This window comes from Lissotriton vulgaris, chromosome 7, assembly GCF_964263255.1.
Source record: "Lissotriton vulgaris chromosome 7, aLisVul1.2, whole genome shotgun sequence".
In the NCBI taxonomy this organism is placed as follows: domain Eukaryota; kingdom Metazoa; phylum Chordata; class Amphibia; order Caudata; family Salamandridae; genus Lissotriton; species Lissotriton vulgaris.
Window position 1 is genome coordinate 206,717,350 of NC_141695.1, and position 12,503 is coordinate 206,729,852.

A 12,503-nucleotide genomic window follows, 5' to 3' on the forward strand; every position below is an offset into this window, starting at 1 on the left:
CCACTCTTGCACGTATTCATCCATGCATCTGTATATCCACCCTTTCACTCATTCATACATGCATCTATTCATCCACCCTATCACTCACTCACCCACCCACCCTTTCAAGTCCATTATGGTCCTTTGTCTGCAGACCAGCAGACTGAAGAGGCCCATCAAAAAGTTCACAGCTGCTGTAGTTTCTACAGCAGGGTGTTCACAATGCCCCTTGTGCAGGCACAAAGTGACATGAGAGGCCTAGTGCAAGGACATGATTGGGGGTGGCCTTAGGCCTTCATGAAAGCCCATGGGGAAACTAATGAGCTTTAATGTAAGCCCTCGATGTGTCAGAGATGTCAGAGAGGGCGGCTAAGGGGGATGAGCAGGTTCAGGTACCGGGTGTAACATAATGTGTACAGGAAAGGCAAAGTGCAAAGGAGGGGGTGCATGAGAAGGGAAAGCAAAGTGAGTTAAAGATGAGGCCCAGGAGTGGAGCAGAGAATACAAGGCAGGGGTCATACAGTTCAAGACAGAGCAAGGGGCCAAGAGGCAGATAAGCCACCTCTTACATGGGGCCTGGAAGCTACACAAGCACGAGCTATTTCCAACTTGTTTTGTTCTGGGGAAATTAAAGTGCAGGCCCCAGCTTTTGCATTCACCCTTTCACTGCCAATAAACTGCTCAGAGAATCTTATTAACTGGCTGTGACCTACAGGGTTGAACAGCTGTGTATCGGATTACCATAAAACTGTCTACTTGTCCTTTGGACAAAATACAAATTTAAACCTCTTGCCCTCCTAAGAAATCTAGATGTCTCGGGCGTCGGGAGATAGGAATTCCCCACCCCTGGTACTGTAGGGGCACATGGCTCATGCACCTGTGCCCTCACCTCTGTTATAGGGCACCCAGAAAGATGGGTGACTGAAGTATTCCAGGGCAGTGGGGTCTGTGGGCATGGCACACAGGAATGTGTGCCATGTCGACTCTTGTTTTAGTTCTTCACTTAGGCACTCAGCCTGCAAAGGCAGTGTGTGGTTGCCAGGGTACAGGGCCCCTGAGGGTGGCACAATAAGTGCTGCAGCCCTCAGGGGTCTTCTCTGGTCACCATGCCCTGGGTGCCTAGGGTACCATTTACTAGGGGCTGACAGGGGGCCAGAGATGCCAATTGGGTATTTTGTATAGGAACACAGGCCATGGGTACCTGATTGGCAGGGACCCAGGGCACACTCAGTCAAAGCACATCAGCAGTTCAGAAAAAAAGTGGGGGCATACAAAGGCAAGAAAAGATGGCACCTTCTCACAATGCCCCTAAGGGGTGCTAGTGTGGAGTCTGAAAGGCCATGGAGTAGGGCATTACCACCATCCAGATGCAGAAATACAAGTGCTTGTACAGCAGTTCTGAAGTCGCTTTCTAGAAATGGTTTTACCGTTTTTGGTAAAGACTGCAAATTTTTGTGGCAGTGTGTTAGTTGAGGGTGAGGTTGGTCTCCAGGTGACTTGGCGTTCAGTGAAAGTTGGGATTCTGTGCCGTCAGGGTTCATGTCCATTAAACTAGGTTTGTACTGTTGCTTGTTAATTGTACTTGAAAATTACAGAATTTCTGTCTTGGTAGGGCTAAACTTGAGTTGGGTGCTGGACATTCAGATCTGGATGATATGCAAGCAGTGTTTGAGGCATTAGATGTCTGAAACAGAGGAAACTTTAAAAAAAAAGTTGTGCATTATCAGTATTTTGGTGAATCTTGATGCTGTTATCTGTGAGTAGAGCACCAAGTGGCTACGTATACAGGTTGAAGATGACCGAAGACTAGGGCTTCACTAGGCTGCAAAGGCTAGAAGGGGAGGACATGGGACAGCCCCCTACTGCACGGCTTTAAATTCGTATGTGGTTTGATAAAAACCACAGTTGAACTGAATATAGAGTTCATCTTAGTCCCATATGCCCATGACTCTGAAGAAGCAATTACATTCTACCCTGTCAAACATTTTCAGCTTCAAGAGAAAGGGCGATCATTTTGTCTGGCTTGTGCTTGAGTCCCACAGGAGAAATGCAGGGGTTCAGAACCGATTTCTGGATCAGGCCCCAGGTACACATCCCACCTTTTAAGTGGAAGATAAGTGACAGAATGACTTTCCTGAGACTGTTCACCAAAATCAATCCTAATATTTTTTAAGTTCAGGAGAATTTTATTAATAGTAATAAGAGAGAAAACCAGGTGTCAAAACAAAGTACAACGTGATATCAGAGTAAGAATCTGAGCAAAATAATACAATCATACAAATGCAAGCATTATAATAAAAAAAAGATCTGGGTACAAGATGAGAAAAAGGGAAAAGGTAAAGAAAATTTACGGTAAGCATAAAATATTAAAAGCATGAGAACATTGGAAAGTAATAAATAAAGATGGTACAATGAAGGATAAGTGGAATGTATCAGGCAATTAAGGAGGTTTAGGAACTTCCTGTTGTGGAGGCGGAAGGTGAAACAAACGTTTACTGCATGAGTCCAGATAAAGTGTGACGGGAGTCCATAAGTCCATGCGTTTTGTAGCCATACATGCCGGGAAAACATGAGCTGTATCGAGTCTATGGTTATGGCATACATTAAACCACCACGCTTTGAAGGAAATTTTAGAGAAGTCTTTCCAGTTGACTGTTATTTGTTGGAAGGCAGCGGCAAGTAATAAATCAACAATCTGAGGTTTTAGCTCAATGCCATCCCAACAAGGAGAGAGACTGCCCGTAAAAACATGTGTGTGAGAAAAGGGGATAGAGGTGTGAAAAATTAAATTAATTTGAGCCCAAACCTGTAACCAAAAATCACGTACATGAGTGCATAAAAATAACATATGAAATAAATTGGCTTGTGGTGACGAACAAGACCAACATGTGTGGGGAGTAGTAGGAAAGCGTTTGTGAAGGTCAGAGGGTGTGAAGGGGAGTCTATTGTAAATGAAGAACAAAGTCTGAGTAAGGGTTGCTGCTCTGGAAGATTTGCGGAGTTTAGTCCAGATTTTGTCCCAAAAGGAAACCGACCAAGAGATAGACAAATCATGCTCCCAAGATTCTTCTACTTTAGATTTGGGTCTCGGAGTCTCACCAGCATGAAGGTATTTGTAAATAGCAGTAGCCTTTGGCGTGGTGCGTAAGAAGGAATGAAGTGCGGTAGTGGGAGTGGATGGAGCAGGAGGAGGGCAGGGCTGAGAGAGGTTATTATATTTCGGTAGGACTGTATTTTTAAGCAATTTGTATTTACGTGCAAAGGAAGTAGGTAAGTCATAGAGGGAGCGAAGGGTGTCAAAAGATAAGAAAGAGGAATGAGAAAATAGTTGGGAGATCCACTGCAGACCTCGAGAATGCCAAGTTTTCCAAAAGAAGGGTCTGTTACGGATGAGTAAGGAAGTGTTATGCCATATGGGAGAGGAAAGGAAATCAGCAATGGTAGTGGGGGGAGAGTGCGTAGAGGAGAGGAGTAATTTAGTGGTAAACTTATGAATCGGAGTAGAGATAGAGGTGGGTTTGCGGGAAAAGGAAAGGTACTCAGCAAAGGAAAAGGGAGAAAGAAGAAGGCGTTCAAATTTGGTCCATAGAGGGCATGGGGTGTCAGGATCTAGTAGCCAGAAAGAAGCTTGTCTCAACTGAAACGCCTTGTGATAGGCTGGGAAGTCAGGAAAGTTGGCCCCTCCTTCTGATTTAGGACGAATCAGACGTGCTAGAGACATTCGTGACTTCTTTTTACTCCAAAGAAAGGACATTAGAATAGAGTTGATTTTTTTGAAAAATTTGGATGGGACAGGGACTGGAATATTGGAGCGGGTGTAGAGAACAATGGGAGTCAACATCATTTTAATAGTGTCAAGGCGACCCCACCAGGATAGGTAAAGGGGATGCCACTTGGATGTGAGGTCCGTTAATTTTTGAATGCATTTGGACATGCACAGGGAAACGGTATCCGGGATGGTAGGAGTGACATGCATTCCAAGGTACTTGATATTGGAGGGTTTCCATGTAAAATTAGAGGCAGCAAAATCGGGTTTGAAATTGAATTTAGTTAAGAGGAGGATCTCACATTTATCGTTATTAAGTTTATAGCCGGATATTTGGGAATAAGCATGGACTTCAGTGAGAAAAGCAGGAATGGAAACGGAGGGGTTGGAGACAAATAGCAATATGTCATCCGCATAAGCGGCTAATTTGATGTGGGAGTCTGACAGTTGGAAACCTTGGATGGAGGGGTTTTGACGGAGCTTGGAAAGGAAGGGTTCTAATGCCAGATTAAAGAGAAAGGGAGATAAGGGACAGCCTTGGCGGACACCTCTTTTTAAATCAAAAAAAGAAGATATTTGACCGTTGGCACAAACCGCTGCGCGTGGGTTAGAATAAAGTAGGGAGATTAAGGATATGAAAACAGGACCGAAACCAAACCAACGGAGGGTGTGAAACAAATAAGTCCATTCGACTCTATTAAACGCCTTTTCGGCATCCAAGGCAATAGCCGCAAGGGGATGAGGTAAGAGGCGAGACCTAGAAAGGATGTTAAAGAGGAGTCTGGTGTTGTCAGTTATAAAACGGCCCTTGACAAAGCCCGACTGTTCCTCACCCAGAAGGTCCGGGAGAAGAAGGTCAAGACGTGCCGCAAGAGACTTTGCAAAAATTTTATAGTCAATATTGACCAAAGAGATTGGCCTATAGTTTTTGCAATGTTGAGGATCCTTCCCCTCCTTGGGTATGAGACAAATGTGGGCGTCTGAAAAAGAGCCTGCGGAGGAACCCAAGGAAAGGAAGGTACCGATAAGGGAATGGAGTCGGGGAATGAGGAGCTGTGAGAAGTGGAGAAAAAATTCGACTGTGAAGCCGTCTGGCCCAGGGGCCTTGTCTTTTTGGAGGGTTTGAAGCGCTTTGAGTAGTTCTTGTTGGGATATATCAAGTTCTAATTGAGAAAGGTCAAGTGGAAAGTGAGATGGTTTTTGAATGGAGGAGAAAAATGTATCCAGAGAGTGGGAAGAGGGCTGGGTTTCAGAAGAGTATAAAGTCTTATAGAAGGTAGAGAATTCAGTGAGAATGTCTGCGTCCGTATGTTTGAGATTTGAGTCGGCGTCATAGATTGATTCAATGTTTAATTTGTTGTGTTTCACTTTGAGATAATTGGCCAATATCTTGCCAGCCTTATTTTTGCCTCCATAGAACTTGGCACTAGATTTTAATAAGTACAGGGATGCATCATCCGTGGATTTTTTATTAAATTTCATCTTAGCGTTAACCAGGGCAGTTAGAGTTTGCTGTGAGCGGGAAGTGAAATAAGAATGCTCCAATTTCTTGATATCCAGAAGGATAGCCTTGGTAAATTCGCGAGCAGCTCTACGTTTTTTAGCAACAAAGCCAATGATAAAATCTCTTGCTGCCGCTTTAAAGGCATCCCAAATGGTGTGTTTAGGGACAGGGGAGTTATCATTTAGGGAGAAAAATTTGTGGGAGAAGGAAGTGAAGAAAGCAGTAAATTTAGGATCTAGAAGGAGAGAATTGTTAAAACGCCAGCGTTTAGGGCCTATTGATTTGGGTAAGATATCCAATTGAACTAATGTGGGGGCATGGTCAGAGAGTAAAATTGGACCAATTTCTGCATAAGTGAGGGTTTGGGCAATATTATGGGTAACAATAATGTAATCAATCCGAGATTGGGAATGGTGACATGGAGAATAAAAGGTAAATTCTTGGAGTTCTGGATTGCATAAACGCCAAGCATCAGTGAGTTTGTGTTGGGAGATAGCTTGAGAGAAGGATTTATGAGGATTGTTGGGGATGAAGTGTGCTTTGGAGTTCCTATCGAGAAAGGGATCCAGGGGCTGATTACAGTCTCCTGCTAGTATAAAATTATCATCAATAAATCTAGTGATGTGCTGGGAGAATGAGTGCCAGAAGGTGGGATCTCCAGTGGTAGGGGCGTAAACATTTAGGAGAGAAATTGGAACATTCTTGATAGCAAGTTTGGTATATATCCATCGGCCTTCAGCATCAGATTCTTGGGCAAGCAAGGAATGAGCAAGAGCTTTGTGACATAAAATTGCAACGCCATTACGTTTACCATCCCCAGGAGAGTAATAAACATCACCCACCCAACTTCTCTTCAATTTGACAGATTCTTCAGCAGATAAGTGGGTTTCTTGTAAAAAAGCAATGTCCACATTCAAACGCGAAAGATGAGATAAAATCCTTTGACGTTTGATAGGGGAGTTGACGCCCTTAACATTCCATGTAATTACCTTTAGAGACATATCATCTCAAAGAAGAGGGAGAAAACAGAGAAAGAGGTGCAGAGGAGACCAAGAAGAATAAAAAACCATGGAAAAAGAGAGAGTCGATGAAAGTCAAAGTAGTATAATAATGAATAAAAGAATGAGGAAAGAGAAAAGAGGGTGAGGAAGAGGAGAATAAAAGCAATCGATGTGGAAAAATTGAGAAGGTAGTCCAGGAGGAAGGTAGAATGATAGAAAGAAAATGGTGATAGAAGAGTATGCGAGAAACAAGAGAGAGAGACACCTGTGATGTAAAGGAAATTGGCGAACTTAAAAGTGAAAAAGATACAAGAAGGGAAGTGAACATCCGGGGGGAGAAGGAAAACATACTTACGAAGGGTAGAGATGGGAAGGGACAATCACCAGGGGGAGGATACGCGAGGAAATGGATGAGGGGGGAGCGCCAGGCAAAGGAAGCAAGCGTCCAATGCAAACGAACCAACAGGTCGGGGCAGAGACGCCATACATAATGTAAAAACCTGCAAGGAAAAGGGAGGAAAACCATTAATGAGCAAGACGATTGAGAGAAGATGGGGACAAAACAACATTAAATGACAAGAAGGTGTGGAAAGAAATAACAGTGAACAATGCGTATTTAACGAACTGGGATACAAGAGAAATAACGGAGGGTGAGGGAGAGAGCAGGGAAACCAGAGGCGTTGGAAAACATGGCATAAACAGACATCAACATATCTAACAATGCACGGTAAGCATGCACATTAACTGAAACTTCAATGCTGCGTCACGTAGGAATCATGGCGGGAAAGCTGACGAAGAGCTGGAAAAGTCCATGTCAGATGCTTGAGTTGCGTTCAAAAAGCTACGAAGACGAACAGGATCCTCATATGTCGTAGTTTTGTTGTTGTAAGTCACTCTAAATAGGCATGGGTGGAAAAGGCCATATCTAGCACCAATAGCGCGAAGTTCTGGTCGCATATCCAAGAAAGCCTTGCGGCGACTAGCTGTGGCTCTTGCATAATCCTGGGCAAAGAAGAGATTGGAGCCCGACCATTGTAGGCGAGGTGAGGCACGAGCTGCTGAGATAACTTTGAGGAGGTCAGTATACTCTAAGAAGTACATGATGACACCTCTTGGTCGTGAAGAAGGAGAGGAAGTAGAAGGGAGACGACCCAGTCTATGTGCGCGCTGGATGTTAAGCGTAGTATCCTCAGGTAGGTGAAGAAGCTTGGGCAAAAATGATTTGAAGAAAGCAATGGGGTCAGACCCCTCACAATTCTCTGCCAGGCCGTAGAGACGAAGATTGTTGCGTCTGTTTCGGTTCTCCAATTCTTCGACTTGCTTTTGAAGAGAGGAAATTTGAGACTGCATGTGTAAAACTTTGGAGGATGACTCTTGGAGAGAAGTTAAAGAGTGTTCCACTGTAGTCACTCTGGCGTCCATCTGAGACCAATTGTCAGTAAGAACCTGCAACTTAGAGTTGGTTTCTTCCATGAAGGGCTTGAGAGCACGGATCTCTTCTAATAACAGCTCCATAGAGACAGCCGATGTGGACCCCGTTGGCGATGGAGGATCTTTTTTAGGGCGTTTCGTCGTTACTTTCCCTGGAGGCTGCATTGGCTTCTCCGCAGTTGACTGCGACATTTGAGTGACGAGGGCCTGAGAAGCCTCGAGGTGTGCCAGTGCAGAAAAGACTCTTGAATTTTTGATGAAGACACGACGTGGAGTTTTGGTGGTCCGAGGGAATGCCTTCCTTTCCATATAAAAATGGAGTAGGAAAAAATTATTGGTGAAGAGAAAATGAGGAAAAAGCCCAGTAATATGCACTACTTAACCAAAGGCAGCAAAGAGTTTGCGTTAGAATTCTTGACAAAAAACTGCACAGGATGTAAGAGTGTCAGAGAGTCAAAAAGATGGATGGAGCAGCGACCAATTCGCTAATTGGGGGGGTTGGCGCATTGACGATGTAAACAAAGAACCACCATGGCGATGAAATATAGGTAAGTGGCACGTTGTGGAACGAAGAAGATCCGTCAGGTGGAGAACATCATGAAGACATGGTGAGTAGATAAGGAGAGCGCACAAAAATCATGCTGAAAGCTGCCTCAAATTGTAGATAATGTTAAATATAGAAGCATGAAAGAAAGCAGCGCTTCCAGCAAAGAGTTAACTTAGTCTGAGTGCATTGGCAGGGTATTTGAGGTGAGAAAGGTCCATTAGCCTGAAATGGCCGCCAGAAACATGCAGAATGCGTGGAAAACTCGTTAAAGTTCATTAAAGAGCAGCCCATGTGAAAGTTGTACAGTGGTGGAGCAAAAATGCAAGAGTAAAACCTCACCGGGAAGAGTTAATTATGCACAGGGCTTTGAGGCAGGCTCGCATGGTCGGGAAACGGGTGCGCCACAGGTCGCGCTGATAGGAAACAAAATGGCGGGCGCGACTATTACTCAGCCGCGTCCGCTGCAATATCATCAAAGACGACCTTTCCGCATCTTGACGGAGCCTGTACTGGAACCGCTCTGTGGGCTGCAGTCTCCGAGGAGGTAGGACGTGGTTTGCAGGCGGGAATGCTGGGTTTAAAGCGGCGAAATCCCCAAGCGACCGGGAGCGCTCACATCTGCGCTGCCGTCCTCGCCGGGCGCCAAGCCACGCCCCCCCAATCCTAATATTTTGACGTCAACATTTATCCATGATATGGTTCTATAACTACTGCCTTTGAGATCAGTGCAATTACTCCCGCATTGGGAATGGGACACAGCTTTCTGGTTTCTCCTGACTCTTTAATGACAGGGAGCAGCACAGGGGCAATATAGGACTTGCATGTGTTAAGAATTCCCAGAGAAACCATTGTCACCTAGGGATCTTCAGGTGAGAGGATTCAAGATTGCTTTCTCAGTCTCCTCTAGTGGAATATCTCCCCTCAATAGGGCTTGCCCTTCCTAATTTAACATTGGTATCTTTAAGGGTTCTAGAAATCTGTTCATGAGTGCTATTGTATCTTTTGGAGTGGAATCCTATAGAGCTTCCAAGTAAAGATTTGAAGACCTCTGCGTTCAAATTGCCCGATGTCGCTGGTACAGGAATCGGTGCCTTTTGTTGGAGCTGGAATATGTCATTTTTACACGCTCATAGTGACAGTGGTTTAGTTTCACTGAGTCCTCTTCCATGTATGAAAAGGCCTGATTTTTCTGCTTTAAGGCCGCACCTAAGAAGTGATGTGGGTTTTGTAGTTATGTGTTAGGGATATAATGGTCTGTTCTAGTATGTGTAATTTCTGTGCTTGTATTATATATGGCCTAAATACACATTGTCTTTTCTCTCCAGATTGCTTTGCCTGCCGACCACAGGTTCTCCTTTTATATTGTGTGTGTGCGTTCAAGATATGTTCGTCCTCTGGCAACCTATATCTGGATGCTGATGTGTGCAAATGCTTTTTGGGGAGGCTTGGTATGTCGCAGTAAGAGGACTTGTTTAATATTAGAATGGTCTGTTATTTCTACCGAGAGGAACTCCTTGTGCGCCAGCTGTTGAAGAAGAGAACTCTGTAGGAAGTTGTAGTCAATAGGTGATTGTGTTCTGTGCATTGATGAAGGAATGTATAGTATTTCTCTGTGGGATGCGTAAGATGACACACGTCGAGGAGACTATGGCCTTCCACATTGTCCTATCACATGGCTCTGTGGGACAGATGACCTGTTCAGAATAGGGTGTGATTCCAATCATCCCCACCCTCACACCACCCATTTTGTTGTTGTTCTTCTGAAACAGTTACAAGTCTACTCGCTAGGAATCTATTCTTATTCTGATTAGTGGCATAGAACACAGAACCTTATACTAGTGTGTGTCCTGCTGTATGAGATGTATAAAACAATATAACTGACTTATGCATCAGTCGAGGTGCAGCGTATGTTGTAGAGGGTGTCTTTCGAATCCAGATGATCGCTCTGCACTTTCTGTTTAAGGGTTTGTTTGATCTTGGTTATCTTTATATATTTGAATGCAGCTAACATCCAGTGAGAGGATACATAAGAGTATTTAGCAACCAAGACTGGAGACCATGGTTTTATATGTTCCATTTTTGTACTGAGGTGTGCATGTGACATGCCGCTATTAAAAGAAAAGTGATGAAGGCACTTTTGGGCTCGTTGCTTCCAATATATTATGTGAAGTTTGCAGTGTGAAACCAAGTGGGATCGTCTAATGTAAATATTTTCAGGTAAGTGATGTTCACATGCATTTGACAATACTGTAGCAGAGTACAATTACTAACGTTATTTGCAGATTTTTACTCCCTTTTCTTTCGAACAGGGGGAATTCGAGCTAATGCATGAAATTTTAAAATCTAGGAACGGTTGAGGTGATAACCGGGTCCTTTGAACATGCCTAATTTAATATTGCATTGGCTCTTATAAATGAGTATTTAGGATATTGTATTCTAAAGAAGGGTGGTGTTTGATTGTCAATTCTTATGCAGTCTATGGAAATCGTGGAATCACCTTTGTGTAAGACATACTCTTGGGTATGGTGACCCGTGTTCAATAATGTTGATATCGGAATTATGTTCTAGATAGGGGCAGGAAACTTGCTGTCCCGTCAGCAGTGGATGTGAACATGGGGACCATGAATCAGGATGGTTCCTTCACGACAGTGTCTCTCATTCTAGAGGCTATACACCGACGGGGACAACCATCCAGATTCCTGGTCCCCTTGAACTCATTCACTGCTGACAGGACATTGGCTTTTCTGCCCCATCTAGAAAATATTTCCTGTGTGTATATCTTTTCTCATACTAAAGAGATACTCAAGTTGCACTTTGCCTCCTGTTCTGTGCAGCTTTGCTAGTGACTTCTACTATATTGCCAGGTTACAAAAGGTGCCCCCAGTCATTCTTATGTCTTGATGAAATCCCAGGATTAGATGTCGGGTCAAAACGTAGTTGGCATTTTCTACAAACAAGCTTTTTGCCATTCTGTGAGGCGACTCTGAAATGTATGAAGAATTTTTGAGTTGTTAGTAAACCAACACAACATTGTCTATTAACGTGCTATTGCTTAATAACTTTTGGATGCGTTTCTCTCACTGGGGTGTCTTTACAATTTAGTTTATTTACATTTATATTACAAATAGACTATAATTTAAGATTATGACTAAGCTTTTTCACATTCATTGCTTTCAATGATTTCACTGTCTATTAATTATTTTACATTAAATGAGATCCCTGTGAATCACTGTTCTTTATGTAACATAATGCCCAGGTTCACGCAGACCTATGGTTTGCTCTTGTTCTTTGTGACTGTCATCTTCTTGCTAAGGTGTATACTTTAGCACTTTGAAGTGTCAATCCGTTAAGAATGCACCACTTTGCTTTTTACAAAACATCTTAAAATAAATTAATACATAAGTTGATGTCCTATAGAAATACCAGAAACGTTCTTTAGCAAAGCAACTTTGGAATGTTTTCTGGAGAGGACTTGAGAATCCCAGAAATCAATTGTATCGATTTGACTAAAAATCGAGATGCTGCGTGGTGTGATGTTTACTTAAACCAGTGGATTTTTCTGTCCCATGCAATCTAATTAACAATCCTGGCAAGAACAGGACTGGAAAGGTGTAACTAGATTACTACTATAAATAATGCTTAAGATTCTATCGCCCATGCAATGGAAACATTCCAATCTACGGAACTGCTAAAGAACTGTATTTTATTTTTATCTATAGTTGTGATGCGCAAGAGAGTTTCATTGATCTGCATTTATAATATATTGTACTACTTCCTGCTGAACAGTATGTATTTTGTGTATAGAAGTTCATCTCCTACTTTCACCCCTTTCGTCACCAGCAGGGTCCATGCCAGTTGGTTTATCCAAGTCTTTCCACATAGGCATTTTTGCATAGAAATGCTGCGCTATTTAGCTGCGCTATTTGCTGTTTTAGTATTATTGTTAATTGTATTTTTCCTTCTTGTTGCAGATGTTATTTCTGGCTACATTTTTTCCGACTTGGGAAGGAGGTGTTGGAGCTTATGATTTCATCGGGGTGAGTGTTGATGTAATGAAAAATCAACTCCTGGTTTGTTATTAGGTGGGACTTGAGTGTGCCGCTTTCTCTATGGCATATTTTTATCAGATTATTAAAACATACATAGAGTAGCAGGGGCGTGGACATCCTGTAGCCAGGCACCTAGGACTTATTATTTGGGGTCAAGGGCAGCAAGTTTTCATGTTTATTTTACCCTTGGGACAAGTAGACCCAATCCCCTGCAGTGCAAACCCTT

General features: G+C 43.2%; 1 protein-coding gene across 2 annotated transcripts in view; it reads left to right on the forward strand.

Annotated features, from left to right (window-relative positions):
* The window catches only part of TMEM147 (transmembrane protein 147), a 140,360-nt gene that overhangs the window by 120,829 nt on the left and 7,028 nt on the right, over positions 1–12,503 (forward strand). For both annotated transcript variants that reach the window (XM_086929961.1, XM_086929962.1), the window contains exon 4: positions 12,200–12,265. In XM_086929961.1, the coding sequence (XP_086786087.1) occupies positions 12,200–12,265 (66 nt within the window). The remainder of the gene's footprint in view (positions 1–12,199; positions 12,266–12,503) is intronic.